Source organism: Zootoca vivipara, chromosome Z, assembly GCF_963506605.1.
Source record: "Zootoca vivipara chromosome Z, rZooViv1.1, whole genome shotgun sequence".
In the NCBI taxonomy this organism is placed as follows: Eukaryota; Metazoa; Chordata; class Lepidosauria; order Squamata; family Lacertidae; genus Zootoca; species Zootoca vivipara.
This window is the reverse complement of record NC_083294.1, coordinates 9902930-9928845: the sequence shown is the minus strand read 5'-3', so window position 1 is coordinate 9928845 and position 25916 is coordinate 9902930. Positions and strand designations below refer to the sequence as shown.

Sequence of the window (25916 nt, the reverse complement as noted above, 5' to 3'; positions counted from 1 at the left end):
GAAATGAGGTCTTAGTTAACATCATCAAACCTTTTGGTTAGCCTTGCTGACCTTTGGTGATTTCTCAGCTGGTGTAATGTGTTTAGAAACATTACTTTCCTTCTTACTGAAAATATCTACATGATTAATTCGAAGCTGTCTGAAATCTTTGCCTTAAGCTTCATAATCAGGCTGAACCTGAGACACTTTGGAAATTCTACCACGTTGGACAGTTGTGAAAGTTATTTATACTGTACAGTTCACATTTCCTAAAGCAGAGGGATTTCTGGAGCATAGCACAACTTTTTTACCCTACATGCCAGTTTTAATAGGAAAGCAGAATTATTTTATTACCTTATTCCAACAAATACTAAAAAGCTCACATCATAGAAACTCACAGTGTAACACCCACATAAATACTGTAGTGATTTTTAAGTACACACCAAGCCAAAATGAATTGTGATCTTACTAACCTCCATGTCCCTGGAGATACCAGAGTCACTGAGAGTTCATGATTATAATGCTCAGCTTGAATAAGTTTATAAACTTTGGACCCCCAAATGGAAACCATTTAAATTAGCTTATTTTTGTAGAAAAGGAAGACAAATACAAATTAGAAATCTGCAGCACATGCTTGTTGTGGAAAATTCCACTTGAGGTCCGTTGCACCAAGAAGTGTGTTTTTTCCCCCCTTTGTACAGGAGGCTAGGTTCTACACACCCTCCTCCTTCCCGACAAGCAATATTCACTATTAGTTAAATGACACATTCCAGCCAGGCAAAAATATTTGGAGTGCAAAGCAGAGCTAGTGAGGGATGTGACCTGGAGAGAGAGGATGCGGCCTGTAAAATTTCAAACCAGTATTAGAATCCACATTTTTCAGATTTTCCCCGTGTATGCAGACGACACCTTGTGATTATTCTCTTATATATGCACCACCTATTGGGTCAATAGGCCACATGGCAGTATAAGCTCACACAGTGCTCTCATATGATCATGTCCCACCCACAAGGTTGGTAGTGGCCCCACACATTAGTAATGTATTTACAGGAGGGCCATCTCAACCACCAATGCTTGTTTACTACATTAAAAAAAGATGGGCAGCTACATTCAGTTTTCTTCATTTTTATAGTTCCATCTTTTTTCATATACCGTATATTCTGGCATACAAGACGACTGGGCGTATAAGACGACCCCCGACTTCTCCAGTTAAAATATAGAGTTTGGAATATACTCGCCGTATAAGAAATGCGACCCAGCGTAGAAGACGACCCCCGACTTTTGAGAAGATTTTTCTGGGTTAAAAAGTAGTCTTATACGCAGGAATATACAGTAATAGCAATGTGTGTGAACAAAGCCCTGTTTTATTGAGTGCAATTAAAGGAAAAAGCACAGCATCTTAAATGCCACTTTATGATCATTTCAAACTTTACACATTATAACAAAGCAAAAGTCCATTTTCACTATCCTCCTCCTGAGGGAAGCTTGAAGATAAGGGGGAGAGCACAGTGAAGTAAGGATAGATTTCTCCACAAAAACTTCAGGAGTGTAGAAATTCTACATTACAAGGCAAATATTAATAATGTCCTCCACTACTCTCAAGAAAGGCTCGGTTATTCTACCAAATAGAATGCTCCCATACTCAATGTCAACTTATTCAAAAAATAGAAGGTTGATGCTTTATTCAGTAGTTAACATTGAGAAAAAGCATTTCACATTATGTTGATATGTTCAACTGATGCAGCCAATATACTTCAGGTTATCTAAAAGCCAGAGCCATCTTTCCTACTGGGCTTACTGGCGCATTGAGCCAGAGCGCTGGCCTCTCAGGGACACTCCAGCAAGTGTGGAGGCTGCACCAGGCCCGTCCTAGCCATAGAGGCTAGTGGCGCGGAGAGCCACGGCGCAGGGCGCTGGAAGGGCGCCAAGTGAGTGCAGGGTTCCGGCGATCTGGCCAGAACTGTGCTCCTTCTCTGAGGACTCCGCACTGTGCCTCCTTCTCGTTTCCCCAGCGCTGGGTTCCACTCAGTCGAGCTTCGCCACCAGCGTGCGCACAGCGCCCAAGCAGCTCTTGCTGGTCCCGCGGTGCGCGCGCTGGTGGCAAAGCTTGACTGAGCGGAACCCAGCGCTGGGGAAACAAGGAGGTGCAGCGTGGAGTCCTCGGAGGTGGCCTCCCGCTGCTGCCGCGGTCCGCTTGGCACTCCCGGGCCCTTGGAGAGGCTCTGGAGGGGGGCGCTGGAGGAACCTAGCGCCACGGCGCTGGATGGGCTTAAGACGGCCCTGGGTTGCACAGCTTTGCTGGCGGCCTCCCCTTTCCCTACACACTCGCCAGTTGTGCCCCATCAACAATATGGCTAGCAGGTGTGCAGTTTGCCTCCCAAGCCTTTGCGGGAGGAGAGCAATCCCCGCAGAGTCTTAGGATGGAAGCTGCTCCCTGCCAACTATATGGCTGGTGGGTGTGCAGTTTCCTTCCCAAGCCTCCGCGGGAGAGCAATCCCCGCAGAGGATTGGGAAAAGGTCGACAACTCTGGGAAAGGGGGTGGGGGTAGGCCGGAGGAATCTTTGCAGCACGGCGCCGGATATGCTTAAGGCGGCCCTGCTAAAAGCGCTCATGCAGATTGGTTTAAGTGCCAATGAGTTGCAGTCTGCAAATTTGGTTGGAGGCCTTCGCAAATGTTTGGTGACAATTACAAACGACAGCCAGGCAAATAGGAATGATACAGTAGTAGTACCGGTAGCAGTAGTAGTAGTAGTAATAATAATAATAATAATTTAGGGATCAGCTCTTGTACCAGAATAAAGGAACAAGAACATTTGTAAATAAGGGATTATAAAGATAATAGCCAAAAGGGTACGGACAGCAGACGTGTTTTTAAGCTGTGCATTCAGGTACTTTTTTCTCGTGAGTTTTTCCAAGTCCAACACAGGTGCCAACTTGGATAAAGAGCTCCATTTAGAATGCTTGTTAATAATATAGGGTTGTGTCCGATGTTAATCTTACTCAGAGTAGACCAACTGAAAATAATTAATTAATTGAAATGAAATAATATAATGAAGATAAACCTTTTTGTCCCCCTCAGTCCTGTTCGGTGCCCTTCCCCCCCCCCAAAAAAAAGGAAAGAAAAAGTGGCAGGAACCCCTCCAGGTATATCGGGTGTGATAACAGCCTGCGTGGACACGAAAAGATGAGAGCGCATGCGCGCCCTTCTTTCACCACCCCGTGAGGCGCCCGTGAACGAGATAGAGCCGAGAAGCGGGCGTGGCCGTCCCCAGGGTGGGCGTAGCCGCGCAGATCCGCCCCCGGCCCCACATGCCTCCTGTCTGCCTCCCAACCGCTCCTCCCATTGCCTATGGCGCTCCGGTAGCGGAAGTGCCTCTTCTCGAGAGTGGAGGATTCGCTTCCGGGCTCTGCTGGCCGAGGGAGGGAACCGAGGGGGGAGCAGCGTCGGCGGCGTCGGCCGGGGGGAAGGTGGCACTCGGGCCAGGACCGAGCTCCCTCCGGCGGACCCGCCATGTGAGGAGACTCCCGACGCCCCCTCAGGTGAGAAATGCGGGGGAGGGGAGGGGTGCTGGGGTTTACGGTTCTTCCAGCTCCCATCTTGGGCACGCCGAAGGGATCAAAGGACGGTGTTCGCAGCAGCAGCAACCCTCCGCCCACGTTAAGCTGAGGGGAAGTGAAGGTGTAAGACTCCTTCCCTATTGCATGCAAAACGATGTGGGGATTAATGGATGGCGATTTATTTCATTATTTTATTTCTCAAATTTTTATATCGCTCTTCACCTGAGGATCATAGGGCGTTTTTTTACAATATAAAAACAAAAATGCATGACAAATTAACAAACAAAAACAATGACGCCCCTTTATCCTCTTGTAGGGGTTGATTGAATCCAGGTTAGTTGTTTTGGGCGTGGGGCTTTGTTCGTTACTCTTGCAAACATATCCTGCTTTTCTTCTTTGTGTTTTAGCCTTAAACTGCATGAAAATTACAATCTCTTGTGATTTGATGCACACACATTTCTTTTCTGCACAGGCAGCATGCTTGGTTTTTCTCCCTCCCATGTACAACAACAACCCCGTGAAGCAGACTACAGTAGCTTGAGTGGTGGTGGTGGAGGGGGGACTGACGCCCAGGTACCCAGTAATCTTCATGGCCGACTGCTAGTTTATACATGGGTGTACTTGACATCTGATCTGACACTGAACCCCAGCACCTCATTGACTGCAGGTTGGGCACTGGTTGTCTGTTGAGTATTTTGAGTTTCCTTCAAGAAGAAGTAGCAGTGTGCTTTAAGATGAAATGGTAGATGTAGGGAGCCTTTGGTCTGGTTGCTGCGGAACTACAGCTCTTCCCAGCCCCAGCTAGGATTGCTAGTGGCCATGGGATGCTGGGAGTTGGAGTTCTGGAGGGCCAAAGGTTTGCCACACCTGGTTTATGAAGTACCATCAGTGTTCATATGGATCCTTATATAAAAGTGTAGTTCCCTCTCCCAAGAGGCTTACAATCTAAATCTTGACAGGAGGGAAAGGCAACTGAGTGGTGCCAAGGTAGCAAGGGACATATGTGAGCTGATACAGTTATGCATTAATATATTTTGTTCCAGTTTAGTCTGGGGAATTATAATTTAGTTGAAAGATTCATGGAAGAGTGGGTTTGGGGAAGGAGTCTGAAGAAATAGGAGAAGGTGGCACCATATAGTTGATCTGGATGGTGCTTGCCTGTCTGCAATCTTTGCTACCTAGCCTGGAGGCAGTTTCTGCTCCACATCACTCCAAATTATTTATGACTTGAGTGGTAGAGACTGACCCAAGGTGAGCTTCATGGCCAAGAGGGGATTTGAACCCTTGTTTCTCAGGTACAATACGAACAACTGCACTACACTTGTATCATGGCTCCTCAGTGGCACAGGAAAGGTGCATGTGGCTCCCCTCCTTAGATGCGCTCCAGTCCAGGTGATGGAAATCCCAGGCAGATGTAAGTCCCTCCCAGGTTACCTAATTGGTTTCACTTCATACTTTTTCTACAGGGAAAGTGGCACACAATTGGGGGGAAAAACACGTCCCTTTTCCCCACACCCATTTGAGTACAGTATCTATGACCTGGTATTTGAAAGCAATTAGTGCTGAATCTTTACTAATTAAAATCTGCCTCATTTGATGGAGAGGAATTGATACTGTATGCCCTATAATTCTGTTGTATTTGAGTAGACGTGAATTGTGAAGTGTACTAATGGTTATCTCATCAACAAGTTCTGTGGGCATCATTCTTTAGGTGTTGCACTGGGTTAATAAATTTAAAGGTGACCATACTAACTCCTCTCTACCACTAGGACATAGTCAACATTCCAAATTAGCTGTGCCTTTGTGATAAGTACTTGTGCCTAAGGTGTAGTTTGTTGTTCTTGAGTTTCCAAGCCTGTGGGTGACATGCACATTTGCAACTACTAAACTCAATTCTTCTGTTAGTAGTGCTTCCTCCCCATAAAGACTGGAGATGGGGCAGGGTTGTTGGGGGTTTTTTTGCAAACACATGGTAAATCCTGTGAGATTGAATCCTGACAAGACAGAAGTACTGTTTGTGGGGGACAGGAGGCGGGCGGGTGTGGAGGACTCCCTGGTCCTGAATGGGGTAACTGTGCCCCTGAAAGACCAGGTGCGCAGCCTGGGAGTCATTTTAGACTCACAGCTGTCCATGGAGGCACAGGTCAACTCCGTGTCCAGGGCAGCTGTTTATCAGCTCCATCTGGTACGCAGGCTGAGTCCCTACCTGCCCACTGACTGTCTCTCCAGAGTGGTGCATGCTCTAGTTATCTCTCGCTTGGACTACTGCAATGCGCTCTACGTGGGGCTACCTTTGAAGGTGACCCGGAAACTACAACTAATCCAGAATGCGGCAGCTAGACTGGTGACTGGGAGCGGCCGCCGAGATCACATAACACCGGTCCTAAAAGACCTACATTGGCTCCCAGTACGTTTCCGAGCACAATTCAAAGTGTTGGTGTTGACCTTTAAAGCCCTAAACGGCCTCGGTCCGGTATACCTGAAGGAGCGTCTCCACCCCCATCGTTCTGCCCGGACACTGAGGTCCAGCTCCGAGGGCCTTCTGGCGGTTCCCTCATTACGAGAAGCCAAGTTACAGGGAACCAGGCAGAGGGCCTTCTCGGTAGTGGCACCCACCCTGTGGAATGCCCTCCCACTAGAGGTCAAAGAGAACAATTACCAGACCTTTAGAAGGCATCTCAAGGCAGCCCTGTTTAGGGAAGCTTTTAATGTTTGATGGATTTCTGTATTTTAGAATTTCTGGTTTTTTTGGAAGCCGCCCAGAGTGGCTGGGGGAACCCGGCCAGATGGGCGGGGTATAAATAATAAATTATTATTATTATTATTATTAAATGTAAATCTCTGGACAGGCCCAGCCCAAGAAATGAGCAAATGAATTTGAAAAGCAGCTGGCAGCAGTGCAGTTGTGCTCCCATTGCCACTTACCTCACATGTGCCTACCAATACCTCTCTTGTGCTGCATCATGTTCCACCTTTTTGCAAAAAAATAGCTTTTCATTTTGTGTACTTAGTACAATTTTGGTCTGTGAAGTGGGAGTGGGGGATGTTGGGTTAAAAATCTAAACCCTGTTATAAATAACACATCTTTGTGTTTACTTCTGTTGGTTATTTTCACAAAGTGTCCCAAGGTTGCATTCCTTGTTTTATAGTAACCCAGCATATATGGTTTATGCAGTGGTGTCCAAACTTTTTTCAAAGAGGGTCAGATTTGATGAAGTGAAGGGCTGTGAGGGCCAACCAAAGTTGAGCTTCTGGGGGGATTGAAGTTGTTGAGGTTTTTTTTAGGATTTTACCCTAGGAAAGGAACTGCCACAGGGGCTGGATTAAGCCGACGGACCAAATTAAGACCACGAAACGGACTTTGGACATGCCTGGTTTATAGTGTTACTTTTACCTATCTATATTTGGCCTCGTTTTCTCATATTGTAATGTTTAATGAACTCCATGACCCACTGAATCAATACAGGGCACAAGTAGAACTGTGCAATCAGTTTTGATTTTTTTTCCTACTTGTGATACAATATGCTTTTTTAAAACTGAATTATCTACCATCATGGGGTGGCCATTCTATGTTTTGTATATCTCCTTGTAGTTGATGGTTGACTTGCAAGCAAGTCCATAAATAATATATTTAACTGGTCACCCTGCACAAACCTATTAGTGATATGTGGCATACTGATAACATGGGAAAATGTGGGGTGAGGACAGTTTTTCAATTTTCCAGTGCATCACTGTATGTGGTCCTCTGGAAGTGAATCTGCCTTGCAAGGCATGACAAAGCAAGTGACTGTTTGCGAGTTTGATTTGTCATCTCTGTGTGCTGACCTCAATGGGCCTCTCTGGTATATAGACTTTTTTTAAAAAAAGAAGTGCTGTTTATTGATTTGTAAAATGTGAACATAGTTAAATAAAACAAGAGTCCGTACGTTCAAGGCTGCTTTATCTTCTCTGAATATTTATTTGCTCTTATTGCTCACTACAAGACCAAAATGCACAGCTTGGATGCCCCCTTATTCTGTTCCAAATCCACATGACTTTTTGTGGAGGTATGATAAATATCTGTCCAATGTATGCTGCATGAGAGGATGCCTTTTTCTAAATCCAATGGTTCATATAGAAGCTACTACACCAACACAGGATACACAGGAAGCAAGTAGAAAAGGTGCCATCAAAGCACCTTAACTAACAGTTTCACTTCGTGCAACAGCATAGTTGAGGAGCAGAGCAGGCACCTTTGCTTAACCACAGAGCTGGTCATCTTTCTGAGTGAGGTTCTCAGTACATCTGACTACACAGAGGAATACAGTGGGACCTCAACTTACGAATTTAATCCGTTCCGAATGCTCACTCGTAGGTCGAAAACTTCGTAAGTCGAGTTTCCCATAGGAAAAGCGGTTTTCCATAGGAATGCATTGAAAACGGAAACCACATCTAAAAACTCGTAAGTCGAGGAAACCGTGTCTAGCCACGAACGGGTTTTCCATTTGGATGTCGGAAAAATTGTAAGCGTGCGGCCACTTTTTCCGCTCGTAAGTCGAAAACATCGGATGTCGAGTAGCTCATAAGTCGAGGTCCCACTGTAACTATAGAGAGAGACTAATTTATCAGTGGTCCCTTTTGGAGATGGATGGTTTTTGCCTTTGTATGTGCCTGGCTTTTTGCGTGGCTTACAAGGATTGCTATCTGCATAGTGGAGAGGAAGGACTTGTGCCACTCTTCCATCATGCAGTTCAGAAGCTGTTGCTTGCAAAAAATAAAATAAAAGTGCAAACCTCTAATATGTATGTTCTTGGGAGATGAAGACTGCTGCTATTTTAAAGTTATAAACATTTAGCTTTGCACTTGGGTTTCTATAAATGCTTTGTATTTAGAAGGTACCAGAATCAACCTCTACCTTCACAGGTAGTCTGGGTAGCAGGGCTGGGGAAAACTTCTGCCTGAATCTTGGAGGGGTTATTCTCTTTCTGTAGAAATAGTATGGGGCTTGATGGATTAATGATGAATGGGTTTTTTCTGTATAAGGTAGCACTATATAGTCAACCAGTCCAGGAACAAGAAATCAAAATATAGTTTTCACACTTCCTTCTTTACCCAAAGAAACTGGCTCTGTCTCCTTGTAATTAGGCAGCCCTCATCTTAGGTCAGTCTTGCCCATTCTGGTAGCTTCTAGACATTTTGGACTAAAGGTTCCATCAGCCCCAGCCAGCATGGTCAGTGGTTAGGAGTGATGGAAGTTTTAGTCCAGCAACATCTGGAGGAGGCACCAGGTTGTGGAAGTTTGCTTTAAGTACAATTAATTATGATAAATCTAAAGTTTTACTTTTTACTCGGAGATGATGAAAACATTGCTCACAAATCAATGGACAACCAATTGAACAGGTTAAATTTTACAAATATCTGAGAATAGCATTTCAAGCTACCAGCTCTTGGAAAACACAATTGTTGTATGCTACTGCAAATGCACAACAGAGCTATAATTCACTCATCTCTTTCTTTTATGTCAAGGGAGGCCAGCATGTCACCTCATCAGTTCAAGTGTTCAGTTTTAAGATATTACCACAAATGCTGTATGGAGCACAAGTATGAACGTTTAACTGGATTGAAGCTTTATAATCTGTCCAGACAAATTTTTTGGAAAGTATTCTTGGCCTTTCAAGATGTGTGCCCAATGTACTTTTATGATTGGAGGCTGGACAAATTTCTATTGAATCTCAGATATTGATATATAAGCTAAAATTTTGGTTAAAACTGCTATTCATGCCTAAGGATCTCCTGCAGTCAATCGGGGCCTCCAAAAATAGTTCACAAACCAGAACAGTCACTTCCGGGTTTGCAACGTTCAGGAGCCAAAACGTTTGAGAACTAAGCTGTTCGAAAACCAAGGTACGACTTGTATAGGTGAAGAATGTCTCTTGGCTGCTCAAAAACTAGTGTTGAATATTTAGAATCAAGGCAAAGCTTCTGTTATATCTATAACTCATAACAGAAGTCCCTTTCATTTGGCATTGATCAGAGTTGGAATGCATTTCTTCCCCCTCAAGCTACAGTGAAATTGCTGTGGATAAGTTTATGTTTAATTGGTTCTGTTTAAGAAAAATATTGGAAAGCTATTTGTACAATTTTTCTACATTAGCCTTATTCCCCAGTGTCATTTTTTGTCAAAGATGTTTGTTGGTACTTTTTTTTTAATAGGTTAAAGTAGGGGCCATTAGAAGGTAGGACAGAGTGAAAAATCAATATAGCATCCAAAACCAGTTTGAAGTCCATATAAAGATATTAGTTGCATAATTTTTGACCTGGCAATATATCACAAATTGTGAAGTGTGTGCACTATGCAAAAAACTGAAGTGAGACAATGCATCCTTATTTCAGACATTGTCAAATATCAGTATATTGTGATGTTTAGCTGGTGATATATTGCAGTGTTGAAAATCAGATATCGCCCAGCCCTAGAAGGTACGGTTTGGACCATCAAATTATCTCTTTCTTGATGGGATCCTTGCAAAAAAAAAAAGGGTGAACCGGGTGTGCATCGGTCCAGTTCAGCAAGTTTTGCTCCCAGGCAAGGTGGAGCCCATGAGTTCTGGCAGAATTGATCTGGGATGAGGTCCTAAGTTTGCACTCATGTGCTGTGTATCTTAACACAGTTTGGTGGATGGCATGTGGATATGCTGTGTCTCAGGCACTTGCTATTCATCAGACAAAGAGTATACATGCAACTCTTGACATTTAGTACAGAATTGTGATCACTTTAATGGGTAGGTTTCTAGTTCTCATGATGGTGAGGATTTGTGCATTAGTCATAATTAAGTATAACAGAGTGTGGGGCAGACAGATCTGATGTTCAGGGCACAGTTTATGGGGAACTTCTGTGCCAAAAGCATTACTGAAATGAAAGGGAGCTGTACAAGAGCACACTGCACTACTTGATTTATTTTAAATACTGTATATATTGATGGCACTTTGTAAATGTGTCAAGGTCCATGTAATAGAGTTCTTGTTCCTTGCATGGATATATACATGTCCCATATGACTATCACTTCTGTAAATTAACTCATCAAGAAAAGAACACAGATTTTTTTTCCCTCCCAAAGCTTGCATATTGATTTTATTCGTACAGAATGAGCAAACTTGCATAACTTATTCTAACTGCACGATTTGCATTTTCAAGGCCCAAATTGGGATTTGGTTCTTTTATAGCCATTTCAGCATAACAGTTCCAGCAATTTTGCTATTACAGTAAATGCAAATATATATTTAATTCATCTGCTGTGAAACTATTGTTAAACCTTTGGGAGCATGTACAGTGGTACCTCTGGATATGAACTTAATTCATTCCAGAGGTCCATTCTTACCCCCAAACATTCGCATCCAGAGGCACGTTGTTTTGTGCTGGCAGCGGTAGCCCGCTTCTGCGCAGGCGTGGGAGGCAGTAGCCCACTTCTGCGGAGGCACAGGTGGCGGAAATCTTTCCTTTACTTCCGGGTTTGCCGCATGTGTAGCCCGAAGCATTCGCAAAGGGGGCGGTTTGTATCCAGAGGTACCACTGTACATGCCTTCAATTCCTAAGCAACCAGATGGCTCTGACAATGCACAGCTTTGAGACATCGTTAATATGCAAGATAATGCATATGCATTCATCATATAAATCTATTTGAATTGGCTTTTAGAGCTTTCTCTTGAGTGTTGTGGAATATATATGATTAGTTTTTGTGTGCAGTGTAGACCATTTACAGAACTGCTTTTTTAAAAGAAGTAGTAAATAATAATGCTTTCTCTGTTTGGGAAAAAACAAAATTACAAGAAGGAAGGAATTGTATTGGGGGAAGGAGAATTGTGCTGCTTTGTTCTTTCCTGAGAAGGCCTCATTTGGGTGGAAATAATTGAATTTTCCCATTTAATAAAAACTGAATATTAAAAGCTACTTCTTAACAGTAAACTTGGCTTGATTATATTGTCTGTACAGCTCAGATACTGAACTGTGGAGGGAAAGATTTCTGAAGTTGGGTCAAATTGAAAAGATGGCAGCATTTTACTTCATCTGTCCTCTATTGGCCAATTTCTGTAGATTTTAAATTATTTCAAAATAAAAAAGGCTTTTGTGTCTTCCAATATCTGAGAATAGATGAAGTAGGAAACAATGTGATTAATTTGGCAGAAAAAGATAACTCTAATGCTTAATAATGTATACTTCTGATTTTTTTGTATTGAAACTTGACTGTTAATACAGCAACTTATATTAAATAATTCCTTTTCATATTTCCTTTATTTTTAAAGACAGTTTATCTCATTGTTATATTTCTGTACTATCATCACAGTAGCATATGTGGCCTTCCTATGTAAGCTCCCATCCAGGTACTAGCCTAAACAAAAAATGGAATTATATAAGGTGCTTGCAGATAATATTCTGTGCTGGCTGTAATATAGCAACAACTAATGACTAGCAAAGCCAAATGCAGTCCACCAGCTAAATATAACATCCCATCATAATCTCCATAAAACACCTGTTTTTGCGTACTTGAGATAGCCATAATATAGAGACTATACAGCATCTGCCAAACAATATGGAGCTGGTGGGCTATGCCTGGTTGTGTAAGTTGCAAGTCAGTGCCCTCTGCTTTTGGTACAGGTGCACCAAACTCTGGTGATCCCATGTCTATTGGTTTGGAAGCAAAATGGAGACTGAAGCATTTTCACCTAGGAGGAAAGGTTGCAGCTTTTGGGACTTTTAAGTTTAGAAAAAAGATGAGTAAGAGGTGAAATGATGTTGTTGTTGTTTAGTCATTCAGTCGCGTCCGACTCTTGGTGACCCCATGGACCATAGCACACCAGGCACTCCTGTCTTGCACTGCCTCCCGCAGTTTGGTCAAACTCATGTTCGTAGCTTTGAGAACACTGTCCAACCATCTCGTCCTCTGGTGTCCCCTTCTCCTAGTGCCCTCAATCTTTCCCAACATCAGGGTCTTTTCCAAGGATTCTTCTCTTCTCATGAGGTGGCCAAAGTATTGGAGCCTCAGCTTCAGGATCTGTCCTTCCAGTGAGCACTCAGGGCTGATTTCCTTCAGGATGGATAGGTTTATCTTCTTGGAGTCCATGGGACTCTCAAGAGTCTCCTTCAGCACCAGAATTCAAAAGCATTTCTTCGGCGATCAGCCTTCTTTATGGTCCAGCTCTCACTTCCATACATCACTATTGAAAAACCATAGCTTTAACTATATGGACCTTTGTTGGCAAGGTGATGTCTCTGCTTTTTAAGATGCTGTCTAGGTTTGTCATTGCTTTTCTCCCACAGCGCCACCTGCATTGCGTCATAAATAAAAAGAGAGATGTATTTAAAAAGAGAAGGGGGTGGAAGGGCTTATGTTCGATGACTTACAGACCTGTGGAAAATTGGGAAGGGGAGAGCAGGAGAACTAAGGGCATGGGTAGGCAAACTAAGGCCCGGGGCCTGATGCGGCACAATCGCCTTCTAAATCCGGCCTACAGACAATCCGGGAATCAGCATGGTTTTGCATGAGTAGAATCTGTGCTTTTATTTAAAATGCATCTCTGGGTTATTTGTGGGGCCTGCCTGGTGTTTTCACATGCGTAGAATGTGTGATTTTAATTAAAATTCATCTCTGGGATATTTGTGGGGCATAGGAATTCATTCTTTCCAAAATATAGTCCTGCCCCCCACAAGGTCTGAGGGACAGTGGACCGGCCCCTGCTGAAAAAGTTTGCTGACCCCTGGGTATGACTGGCCTGCTTGAATTGCCATAGCTGCCAAGTACCCCGTTTTCCCCAGGAAACTTACCTTTTCCCGGTGGTCCCCTGTATCACTTCGTCTCCCATTTTTCTCCATTATTTTCTCCTGCCGGCGGCCATTTTTTTCCTTTCTGATTTGCCCTTCTATGGGCACCAAAAATGGCCACCGCTGGCTTCATAAGTCGCACCTACGCATGTCCGGAAGTGCATAGACGCGAATTCCGGTGTCGGCGGCAGCCATTTTTGGTGCCCATAGAAGGGCAAAGCGACACCGGAAGTTACATTGACGCAACTTCCGGTGTCACACGGCTGCCGGTCCCGGATTCTGCAGTCCGGGACTTGGAAGGTAAGTTGAATTGCTAACAATGTAAAGTGTACTAGAAGATCATTTATGGTTAGGGATATGTGCTGTGAGGTTAAAAAACATCTATTTGTACTGTGAGGTGGTTTCCAGAACACCACTCCCTTTCCATTTCTTATACAGCAAGAAGGTGCTTGGAATCACGGCTGGCAGCCAGCACAGTGTGTAGAAAAGGTTTCAGGGTGTTGGGAAATAAAGTTTTCCTCACCCATCCCCTACCACATGAGACCTGAACAGTTTTACATGGCTCCACACTTGTTCCTCCAAAGCATTAGGGCAAATGACCATTTAACAGTTCAATAAATTAACTTTCCCCTAGCAGGTTTTGATAGGAAAACACTTTAGATAGGCTATCTCAAAACCACAAAAGGAAAGAACCTTGGTGTATTGCAAGATCATCTGTAATGCTTTGTCTGTTAATGTTGCATGACATACAAGTTTGCGTCAGCAATACTTGGGATCAACAGTGCTGCTTAAAGCATTTGTTCAGATTGTGTTTCCTTTCCTTGCCTGTCCAGCTCTGCACTCAGTGTACTCTTTCAAGGCTTGATTCCCAAGCAACTAAGAGGTGAGAGTCTTTAAGATTTCTGATATGAACAAGTGTTAGTAGCTTGGGTCACTGAAACTGCTAATTGCAAAATTACCATAAGTAGAGGAAACCTTCACTAGCAAACAAGCTACTCACAAACCCGTCAGTTTAGTACCACTACATATAACACTACACAAGTCACATCCCATGTTATTTTGAATTTAACATTTCAGATGTATGTAAATGTATTGCTGTTTGCTATCCCTTGTATTTTCGGTCTCAACAATGTACAGATTGTATGCAGTGTAAGTTACTGTGCATGTCAATGAACTGCTTTCAATCTTTAAAGCACCAGGCATTTTTAAGTTCTGATCTATAAGTACTTCTTTTTGTGACTTTTGCAGGTTACACCATACACCAGAAGACATGGACAACAGCAGTTTAATCCAGTTTGACGTTCCCGAGTACAGCAGCACCGTACTGAGCCAGTTGAATGAGCTCCGCCTGCAGGGAAAGCTTTGTGATATCATTGTGCATATTCAGGGTCAGCCATTTAGAGCTCACAAAGCTGTCCTAGCTGCCAGTTCTCCATATTTCCGTGACCATTCTGCATTAAGTACCATGAGCGGCCTCTCAATATCAGTTATTAAAAATCCCAGTGTCTTTGAACAGTTGCTTTCTTTTTGTTACACTGGAAGGATGTCCTTGCAACTTAAGGATGTTGTTAGCTTTCTAACTGCAGCTAGTTTTCTGCAGATGCAGTGTGTCATTGATAAGTGCACACAGATTCTTGAAAGTATCCATTCAAAGATCAGCGTCGGTGAAGTTGACTCTGTTACTGTTGGTGCTGAAGATGCTCCGGAAAACCACAACGGTGTTAAAGATGAGAGCTATTTTGCCAATCCAGTGGAAATCTCTCCTCCCTATTGCTCTCAGGTGCGGCAGTCTACTTCGGGCAGTGATTTAAGAATGGAAACAGCTCCAAACAAATCTTTCCGTAACCGTCTACAAGAAGAAGGGCACTCAGACCGTGGTAGTAGTGGGAGCATTTCGGAATATGAGATTCAGATTGAAGGTGATAATGACCAAGGGGACTTGGTAGTCAGAGAGAGCCAGGCTGCTGAGGTGAAAGTTAAAATGGAAAAATCTGACCGACCAAGTTGCTCAGATAGCTCTTCTCTTGGTGATGATGGGTATCACACTGAAATGGTGGACGGGGAGCAAGTAGTGGCTGTTAACATTGGCTCCTACAGTTCTGTATTGCACAATGCCTACTCATATTCCCATGGCTCATCCCAGTCTGCTAATGCACCAGATACCTTTGGAAGCCTGAGAAACTCAAGCTCTTCAAGATCCATGCTAGGCGCTCTTAGAGGCCGTGGCCGTCAAAAACGGATCTCTACTAGCTACTTGCATAGTGATGTTTCAGCACAAGGAGCTGATGCGGAATCTGCAGCAAATCACCCAGGTTACGAAAACAGTCCACGGGAAAGGAATTCAAGAGGTCACTGGTATGCATACAGTGAAAGATTAATCTGTATATACTGTGGGAAGTCTTTCAACCAGAAAGGGAGTCTTGATAGGCACATGAGGCTGCACATGGGAATAACCCCCTTTGTGTGCAAATATTGTGGGAAGAAGTACACGCGCAAGGACCAACTCGAGTACCATATCCGTGGCCACACAGATGACAAACCTTTCCGCTGTGAGGTCTGTGGAAAATGTTTCCCTTTCCAGGGAACTTTAAACCAGCACCTGCGAAAGAATCATCCCGGTGTAGCAGAAGTAAGAAGCAGAGTTGAGTCTCCAGAAAGAACAGAAGCCTATATCGAACAGAGAGATGATGATGCTTTAGCCTCTGAAACGCTGGATTACAGCATGGATATACAGACATCTGATTAAAATTTACTGCATCCCTCAGTGCAACTCAAACAAAGCACATTGATCAACGCATTTCCTTCTCGTTTCTTTGATAAGTTTTGTAACAGGTATAACAGCATTGTCATTTTCCTGATTTTGCAAGTCTTCAGGCCCTGTTCCTAGACAGAAGGCTACTTTTTATTTTTTGAAGGAAGTAGGGTTAGCTTTACCCCTAAAAATGTTTATAAAGGGCATAGTATTCTTCAAACAAAGCACGAAGAAGGAGGGAGGCTGGGGCTTCAACGGTGAAAGATACTAAAAACAAGGCAGATATGGCCGAATAGTATATTCTCTCCTTTTGTGCTTTGTGCAGCCTAATCCTATGTAGGTATACTTGGATGCAAGACCTACTGAGTTCAATAGGACTTGCTTCCAGTAGTATGCTAGGATGGCAGCCTTAACAAACATGTTATGTAGGAGCATAAGGTATGCCTCCTAGAGTCCCATCTATGTGTCATACTAAGTTGTGGGTTTGGGTGGGTGTTTATTTGTTGTTGTTTGAATAACTATTTTGATAGCTTTCAATTTTATATAAGATATATTATTATATATAAACATATATACGATGTTCACTTTTTCTCTTTTGGTTGGGGTGAATGTAGAAATATCTTAAATGGAAAGGAAAAAACCTCTTTCTAAAAGGCTTTCAACTTTCAATCTTCTCTTTAGGGTTTTTTCCTGCTTTTTCATGAAGCTTTGCTTCCCCCCCCATGTTCATATATTGTGTCCAAAAGTGAGCAATGCTTTGAAATAAATTTGCTCAATAGCATGCATAAACCAAATGCCATAATTGTATTAACTTTACAATGGGGATTGTTTGGGTTTTCTGTCTAGAATATAAACTAGACAACCTGTGGTGCTGCCCCCTTTTTATATAGAAATGTGTTGTTATACTAGCCAACCCAAAAGTAGCATTGTGGTTTTAAATGTTTTTACTATCCTCAGAATCTACCTTCATTTCGTACTGTAGAAAGCATACCAGGTAAATCAGTCTTACTTTAATCACTCTATATGGTTGGTTTAAAGAAGGCTAAGCAGGATGTTGTAGTCATATCTGCAATATTTCTGTACAGTGTTCTAGTGAATCACTTCCACAGAGCTGTTTTCAGGTGCGCCATAACTTCCGATTTACCATTTTCAAGTGAAATTAAAGCACCTGTTTTTTTACTTTTTGTAACGATGCCATGCGGGATTTATGAGCAATATATCTTATTGTATTAGAGAGGTTCTTTTGGCTTCTCCATAATTTCAACGGCTGCTCAGTATTTTATTTTTCATAAAGAGCCAATGACAAACACATTTACACATCCTTTTAGTAATCATTTTTTTTCCTCCTTCAGTCGTTTGGTATCTTTCTAAAGTGGTGCTAACTTTTTTCTCTTAAATCCATAATAGATATAAAAAAAATGTGAAACCTTACTATAGTGGAATCACAGTTTTTTTCCAGTTATTTATCTGCCTGAAAACACCTCACAAAAGTGTGAGCTGGCAAATAATTACTGTATGAAAACTCTTATCAAGTAAATAGAATACAGATGTTTGTGAATAATATTTTTCAGTACTTGGATATATTTATGCTTGGCAGAATGAGAAACTTCTTGGTAGATATATTCATCAGGATAGAAAGCTGTTAGTGACAGAAGCTGCATGACAAGAGAGACCCCTCCCCCCTGCCCTCCACCTACCTGTCTCCTCTCCTGGTTCTGCTTCAGTTTCTGCCTTATATTCCCTAAGCTAGTGCTGCTGTAGCTTTAAGGTTTCCTGGCAGAGCAGTACAGAGGCATTAAAATGATGCTGGAACAAGCCTGGGCTGTGAGGCACAGTAAGATGCTTACTTGGCTGGTGGCCATAAAAAAGGATCCTTCAGGTATATGGAATTCTTGGAACCCATTTTCTCTTTATTAGAGTTTTAAATCTTCACCCACTTGTAGGAGTGTTCTGTTCCCTCTTAAAACAAATTGGATGTGTGCTTCTTTCACCGCTTATAGGCACAAAACTGAGTGAAATAGGAAGCGCTGCACAAAAATTTGTTGACAGCTCTCCCAGATAGGATATTCGGAATGTGTGAATTTCTTGCTGCCTTCAAGATTTTGTGTGTGTGTGTGTGTAATTTAATGTGTTGACTTTTGAATCTGAGCCTCTGTTCTTAATTCTTGTATGATTCCCTAAATTTCTCACAACTGTGAATTTTAATCATATAAAAGTGTATGGGTTTTCTTAACAGGAAGTCATAATCCTTCAAAATTCTCATTCTGCGGGGGCTACTTCTATTTTTCATGTATATTCTGTGATTTAAAACACTGAGAAAATAGCTGTGGTTATACAATGGGTGGCAGATAGATACAGTGTTTGGAGCTTTTGAAGATCTGTACTGTACAGTGTTCCATAAAAAGTACTTTAGCTGGAGAGCAAGTGATTTATACAATTTGTAAGCAGCACCCCATATCAGCTTTCATTTTCCAAATCACTTAAGAAGAATGAAGCTTGCTTGCTTGCAGTGGTTTTGAGAGCTTACAGCTTTGTTTGAGATTTTAAAAGACTAGACTTCTGCAGTATTTTTAGAATGGACGTTTCTTTACTTTATCAAAGCCAGTAATAAGGATTAATGTTACTACATGTTAACAGTAAATCAGGTTTGTTCTCTAGACTCTGTTTTAGTTAGACAAAATGATAATCCTTTTCCTACTATAGCTGCCTAAAAGATTCTTTCCCAGGAAAACACTAACTCCCCTCCTTTTCCCTTTCTACTATTAGTATAAACCAGGGCTGGAGCCCCAGAAGAGCCAGGTTCAGTGCACATTCCACATGTGCAGACAGGCCTTTCCTGCTTTCTGCCTTCCTTCTACAGCCCCCATCCACTTCTGAGGATCAGGAGGCTAGAAATGAAATGGGAGGGATGCAGCTGGGCAGGTAGAATGGAATTGGTGACAGACCCACCCCATGCATGCAGAGAAATGCTTTTCACAGGCCTCCGGATTTACAGTCTGCTTCAGGGAGGGTACATGTCTGACCATTCATTCTTATAACACATTAAGATACAAATCAATTTTATTGTATCTTTTGCAGAGATATGCTTGCATTTGAGACCATCAAACAAAAGTTTGGACATGCAGAGTTAAAATGTAACCCTTTACAGTGAAACTGTGCTGTGGTGCCTTTTAAGCCACTTGGGTTTACGCCATAGTAGTATTAGTTAAGGAAAGAGGGGAAATGCAGTTAACTTTGTATTTCCCTGACTTTTGTCTCTGTGTCAATCTTAAAAGTTGTTTTAAATATAGTTTTTTGAATCCGTAAACTTGGTTGAACTGGTTTGAGTTTACCAAAGAGTGACTTAACATAATTTTGGATATTTTTGATTGTACAGCTTTCAGGTTCAAATGTTGCGGTGGAACTGTTAAAAGCCTAGGAGTTATCAATCTCCTGACTTCAGCCACTTTCGAGAGATTTTTGTGTTCCATATACTCATTCATGTTGATGGCCAAATTCGCATACAGAAATGCTAAATCATGGTTTAGTGCTGTGTGCATGAGCTGCAGCAAGTCCAAACAAAGCCTTGGGCGCCAATGCTTCTCCCTCTGATTCCCATGCAGCTGAAAAGACGTATGCAGCATTTAGCTTCACTTTCACAGAATCACTGGTGGTGATTTAAAATAAGCTCTGGTCAGTTTCTAAAGAAGGCAACTTCAAACCATAAGAAGTAGGGACTGCACTGCCCATTTTGCACAAAGCTCTAAGCCACTGTTCAGTGTGGCATGAGAACAAGGCTGGTATGTTTTTACTCTTCCTGCTGCCTACCGGGGTTCAAAATTATCAAGCCATAATATAGTACTGTAAAGATCAAGAGCTTCACTGGACATGTAGGCAGCTCTAGAGATCTAATCTGGAGTAGTTAACTTGCGTGTCTTCCATTTGTTTCCCTGAATTTGAAATGTGCCTCAAAGGCCAGTTCACAGAAGACACAAGCCACCTTGAACACTCATTTGGTGGAAAGGTGGGATATAAATCTAGCACACAAATAAATGGTGTTCTCATCCACTCTGTAGGTGCATTTGTGTGAACAATGCAATATTCATACAAGGCAATCATAGGAGGTGCAGAACTGCAGACATGCACAGTTTCTCTATTTCAGTGGTAGTCCCATGTCCCATTTTCACCCCACCCCACCCCACATGTAGCATCTACCCTATGTTGATGCATCATCATCACATTATGCATTCCCCTCCACATCATTGACTGGGGTGAAGATACAGCACAACATTGCACACTCTGCGTACACATTTCTGAAGGAATTTCACCTAAGAATGCTGTTTTAGCATTCCACTCACACTCAGCAGTACCTCCTGAGATTGTAACAGCTGGCAAAATGCTGTTTGATTGGAGGAGCTGCTGGCTTCCGGTAGCCACCCAGTTCCCTGTCTCAGTTGTCTATATTAGTGCACAGTGTCTGTAAAATGGCTGGGGATTGCTTGTGTGTAGGGCAAAAAAGTTTTTGTGTTGAAGCAGCTTCTGTCTTCCTTGGATTTTGCCCTAGATGTGCTGCAACACACGAGAGACTAGCAGACAAAGCTTCAAGTCAGGCAGCAGCATCTAAATCGTGCCTTGTCACATTATGGTTCCATGGGAATGGGGTGCCATCTTTTAATCTTTTTAAATTCATATCTTATGTCCACCAGGATGAAAAGCATGCAGTGACTTATTTTAGGTGAATTCTGAAAATACTGTGCAGTACTGATTGCTGTACATATTTGATTAGTCTGTTTCATTTAAAATAAACACGAAAGCCAAGAAAACCAGTAAGATTAAATATTGGGTTGAAAATATGTGAAATCCTGCAGGCTGATTCATAATTGAGTCTCTCAAACTACCTTTTTAGATACATAGACAATGTGAAGAATACTAAAAACAGTGACAGTGTCATTTTTTTCTCCTTTAGATGTTTTAACCTATTTACAAACTGTGAAAAACAAAAACAAATTTTATACTTTTTGCTAATATTTGTGGTTTTAAGCAGCTGTTTTTTTTTTCTTAACTGGTTTATCTTCCATATAATTTCTATTGAAGTTGTAAATAAGACTCAGAAAATAGCTTTGTAAATAAGTGAGTTTTTTTTTTTAAGCAACGCAGCGCCTCACAGTTGGTTCTGTATTCAAGTGTGAATGCTTTTAATGGCAGAAAGGATACTGTATTTCACTGTTCGGCAGAATTTACTGTTTAAGTTGAAATCAGGGATGCTCATCTTAAGGGGAGACATGTGGAATTTCAGTAGCCTCTAGCCAGCCCTTTATTTATGCTTTGCAACATAATAAGTTACCAGATTCGTCCATGCCTTGCTTATTTAGAGTTGTTGCAGACCTGACCTCTTTTTAGACACAGTTCAGAGGTCCGGAGCAAAATCTCACCACACCACCTCAATGGTGGCCAAGAGCAATGTTTGAATTGATGTTAACTAATATGAATAAGACTATAACCAGGTTTCCGTCTGGTTCTTAACCTGGCTAGCTCAGCATGGTTAAACCTAGTCAAGGCTCTTAATCATAGTTAAGTGGGAGGGGATACTTGTGCACTCCTCTCAAGAGCAAAATCCAGCAGTCCACACATACACACAATTTCTTTTAACCATGGATAAATGTTCTTTTTACATATGCATCACCCCACAATGGCACAGACACCATGCATGTAGGAAAGAGCCAATTGCCTGCATGCAGGGCTGAGATTAAAGTGCACATAAACCACCTCTGGGATTGAGCACTCCTAGCCTAAATTGGATTATTTAAAAGTCTCTTTTAAGGTTCCCAGAATAACTAAATATATTCTGAAAGTCATTTATTTCTGATCAGAATTAAGTTGTTTTGATGTAACTGTTATGGGTTAACATAAGATTAGCACGAATTTTTAAACATGGGCTGGGAGAAGAGGGTGTGACAGAGCTTTATCTTGACTGAAATCTATCTTATTTGAAATGTATGTTTTTAGTTTACTGTGACTTCTGTTTTATTTTTGTCATCTGAAAGGGTTTCATGTTGAAGCCACTGAAAAGGGACTCAAATATGCAACACCTAATCTATTTTCTAAGGGAATTTTACCCTTGAATGGTGCTTTTAGACTGGTCAGGGTTATTTATTAAATTTTTATATATTTTAAAGTATTTGGGAATTGTGTAAATCCTTTATATATATAATATATAGTATATATATATGAATGAGTCTATTTAGTTCCATGAATTGTAAGCAACAGTAATACTCAGCAACTGAACCCAAAGTTCAGTGAAGTCATTCAGAATGTTCAGAGTTTGGCAGCCATGCATCTCTTTTTTCAATTAAATACCCTTAAAGGACTTAAAACTATACAGCCTGTTGCACTCTCAGACATCCTTAAAATGGTGCATTAAATCAGTTATGCAAGCTTACATAATGTTAAATGGAAATTGGGTCTGAGAGAGTTGTTCTGTGTACCTACTTGGAGATATGGAGCAAAGTTTCAGTAAGTGGCCGTGGTTATAACCTTTATAAATATCTGCTTTTAAGACACAGGACACAGCTGTCCTACTGCCAGCATGCTGCAGTGGTTTTCAAAATTTTCAAAGGTTTATTCAGAGTAGACCCGTTGGAATTAATGGGCCCCAGTTAACCCAAATGACCAACATTGAATACAACCCTGTGCTCTGGGGAACACTTGCATTCCCTAGAACAGGGGTGGCCAACTCCGAAGAGACTGCGATCTACTCAGAGTTAAAAATTGGCAGTAATCTACACCCTTTTGGGGGGTTCAGGTCAAAGTTGTTAAGCTTTTTTAGGGAGGAAAGCCCCATTTTTAGGGGTTCAGCTCAAAGTTGTTGAGATTTTTTTAGGAAGGTGAAGTCCCATTTTTAGGGGTTCAGGTCAGAGTTGTTTAGGGGAGCCAAAGTTGTTGAGCTTCTTTGAGGGGAGCCAGTGATCTACCACAGATGTCCAGTGATCTACCGGTAGATCACGATCTACCTGTTGGACGTGCCTGCCCTAGAAGTTTGGGGCTCTTCAGTGGGAAAATGCTTGTCATTCCTAATATTGCAGCCAGCAGGGGAGTACTGCTTGCATGCTACGCTGAACTTTCAGTTCATGCAGGACATAAGGCCCAACACGCAGCTTGGAGAGCATTTAGATTGAACATGAGAATACATCCTAGAAGAGGTTTGCAGCCACCAAGCATGGTCCCCCCCTTTTTTTCTTTTGCACTAGAAGCCTCAAGTACACACAACAGAAGCAGGTACAAAATAGTGGCTCAGTGGGGTGGACAGATATTTAACATTAAGGTGTAGGATGCCTCTGAACAAATACTAAACCAGTGGTGAGGAATTGCTAGCTAGTAGTCTATTTCAGCTCACAAGGCCAATTACCCCCAAGCTACATCCAGCTGATGTCATAAGCTAAGGAATTTTATTTTAGGACCAGAACTAAGCTCCAGCCCTTGCAAACCAAAATCCACTCTTGCTTCCTTCCCCTCACCAGTTTTGTTTCAGTACCGGTAACTGTGAGGGCTCTTTGGTGCTGGAATGAGAAATCCTTGCTGGTCTACTGCAAGCCACCTAGTAGGTTCTGATCTGCCTTCCCTTGCTCCAGAACATGCCTCGGAATCCAGCAGTCCCCTAATAGAGCAGTCCAATGCAGGAAATAATCCCTGAAGAGTCAAAAGAGTGAAAACCACTGGGCATACTGGGAGATTAGTCTTTGGACTTTGCTGAAGGCTTGTTTACACCTTTCAATTTAGGGGAGAAACTCATGGCTGATTTGCATGATCTAGCTGCACTTGTTTTATCAGAAAGTTGTACTATTAAGTAAACATCTACTGTTTATAGATTGCTTTTGTTTTTCCTCATAAATATTTGAACACTTTGAATGACTAACCTCTGTGTCAATACCTTGCAATATTAAACCGGTAACCTCACAAACTCCACACTTCATCACCATATGAAGTAAATGAAGCTAGCTAAAGCGGATGCTGTTGAAAGCAACTAACTTGCCATTAAGGATTCTTTTATAGCATGAAATATTTTAGAATATTTATTCAAATGATTATTTTAATCTTGTACTCAATTTTTTTTGTTTCTAGATTTTGTGACATGAATATTTCAGTGCTGCTTTGTTTTGTTCTGATGGATTTCTTGTTTCTTGCTTGTAAATTGCCTTTTTTAAGGTATAAATAAAGTCAATGGGAATTGCTGTTTATAAATTAAAATGCTTCTGAAGCACACATTCTGTCTTTGAATTCTGATTGTTGTTTTTTAATTGGAAGAAGTTTTATCTTCTTGTGATTGGCTAAAATAGTTATGAATCCAAACCAAATTTGGGTTTTCCTTGCCCAGATGATGTCACTACTGTCCAAAACTGCCTCCTTTTGTCCATATTTCCCTTGTAAAATGAACTTTATAACTCTATGAGGTAGATCAGTATTAGAATTGTACAGATAATACTAATTACAGGTGCTTAATGACTCACCCATCAGCACATATTAGTGCTACACTTGGAACTTTTCCATTCCGTAATATTGTGCCATTTTTGTTCCAACACAGATGGAGACTTGCCAGAACTTGTTAAAATGTGAAAAAAGACCTGATCTGTTTTGGGATCTTTCTAGTGTAGCTTACAGTGTGCAGTATGAGGTTTAAGTGCACTAAAATCACAGTTTTCCTTTGATTTTTTAGGAGACTGACCCCTACGTATATTTGTATCAATAAAGTCTTAATCACTCTGCCCCCTTAAAGCCTGTGCATGTGGCGTTCCTTTGGGGAACCCCAGGTATGGTGATCCCTTTACAGATATCTCCAACGTTGCCATCTTTGTGTAATGATCCTGTGTGTACCTTCACCTACTGTGCTAGGGGTGGAGAACCTGTGGCCCTCCATATGCTGTTGAGCTTCAGCTCTCATCAGCACATATTAGTGTTACGCTTGGAACTTTCAATTCCCAAATACTATGTTCTTTCTTTGTATAAATACAAACAAAATAAATCCTTCCTTAGCTTGCTCTCCAAAGATTGGCTTCGGAGATTGCCTGGCCTGGGCCTCCAGGGCTTGTTGCTCATCTACTATTTTTTTTTCTTGTTTAGGCAAAGTGAATGATGTTCCACACACACACACACACACACACACACACACACACGGGAGCATTGGATTGTCCTCCATAGTGGCAGTGGCAGTATACTGAGATCTACCACCCCAGAGGCTTTAATTTTCAGCCCTTATGGAGGTGGCATTGGCTAGGGAGGATTCCTAAAGATGTTTCCTGGTCAGCAATAGTCAATGTACAGGATGCCCATTATCACCTTTGTTTATTATTTTCTGTTTAAAACCCCTGGCCTGTATTATTAAACAACATGATGGGATTCACAGAGCAGTTCATAACTCCGCTAAATATAAATTAATTTTATTTTCAAATGATATACTCTTATTTATTATGAAACCTCATACTACTATTACAACACTGATTCAAACAATAAATACTTCTTGTCAAATTTCTAGATACTCTATTAATTTGGCAAAGTCAGAATTGGTCCCTATAATAGGGTTGCCATATTCTAAAAGGCAAAAAAAGAGGACACATTTGCCGCCTTCTAGGTCAGTATTGTCTACACACTGACTGACAGCAGCTGTCCAGGGTTTCAGACAGGAACTCTCTTCCCAGCCCCACCTGAAGGTGCCAGATTGAATATGGGGACTGCATTCAGAGCAGATGCTCTGCCACTGAGCTATGGCCCTAAAACAGAAGATGGCACGAGCAGGGAGAGGTTAAAGAGATGGACAGACACTGGATGAGGCTTTCACAGCAAGTCATTAGGCAGAGGCTGGG

The 25916-nt window shown here is 41.9% G+C and overlaps 1 protein-coding gene across 1 annotated transcript; it reads left to right on the top strand.

Moving 5' to 3' along the window:
• The first annotated feature begins 3367 nt into the window (after nt 1-3367).
• On the top strand, nt 3368-24321 carry ZBTB34 (zinc finger and BTB domain containing 34). The gene is made up of 2 exons (XM_035113363.2): nt 3368-3520; nt 14580-24321. The coding sequence occupies exon 2, from the start codon at nt 14602-14604 to the stop codon at nt 16075-16077; it is 1476 nt and encodes a 491-aa protein (XP_034969254.1). The 5' UTR covers nt 3368-3520; nt 14580-14601; the 3' UTR covers nt 16078-24321.
• The last annotated feature ends 1595 nt before the right edge of the window (nt 24322-25916 follow it).

What these genes read in the sequence shown, in the direction of transcription:
- ZBTB34 (XM_035113363.2), top strand. Translation starts at nt 14,602, where the DNA reads ATGGACAACAGCAGTTTAATCCAGTTTGACGTTCCCGAGTACAGCAGC.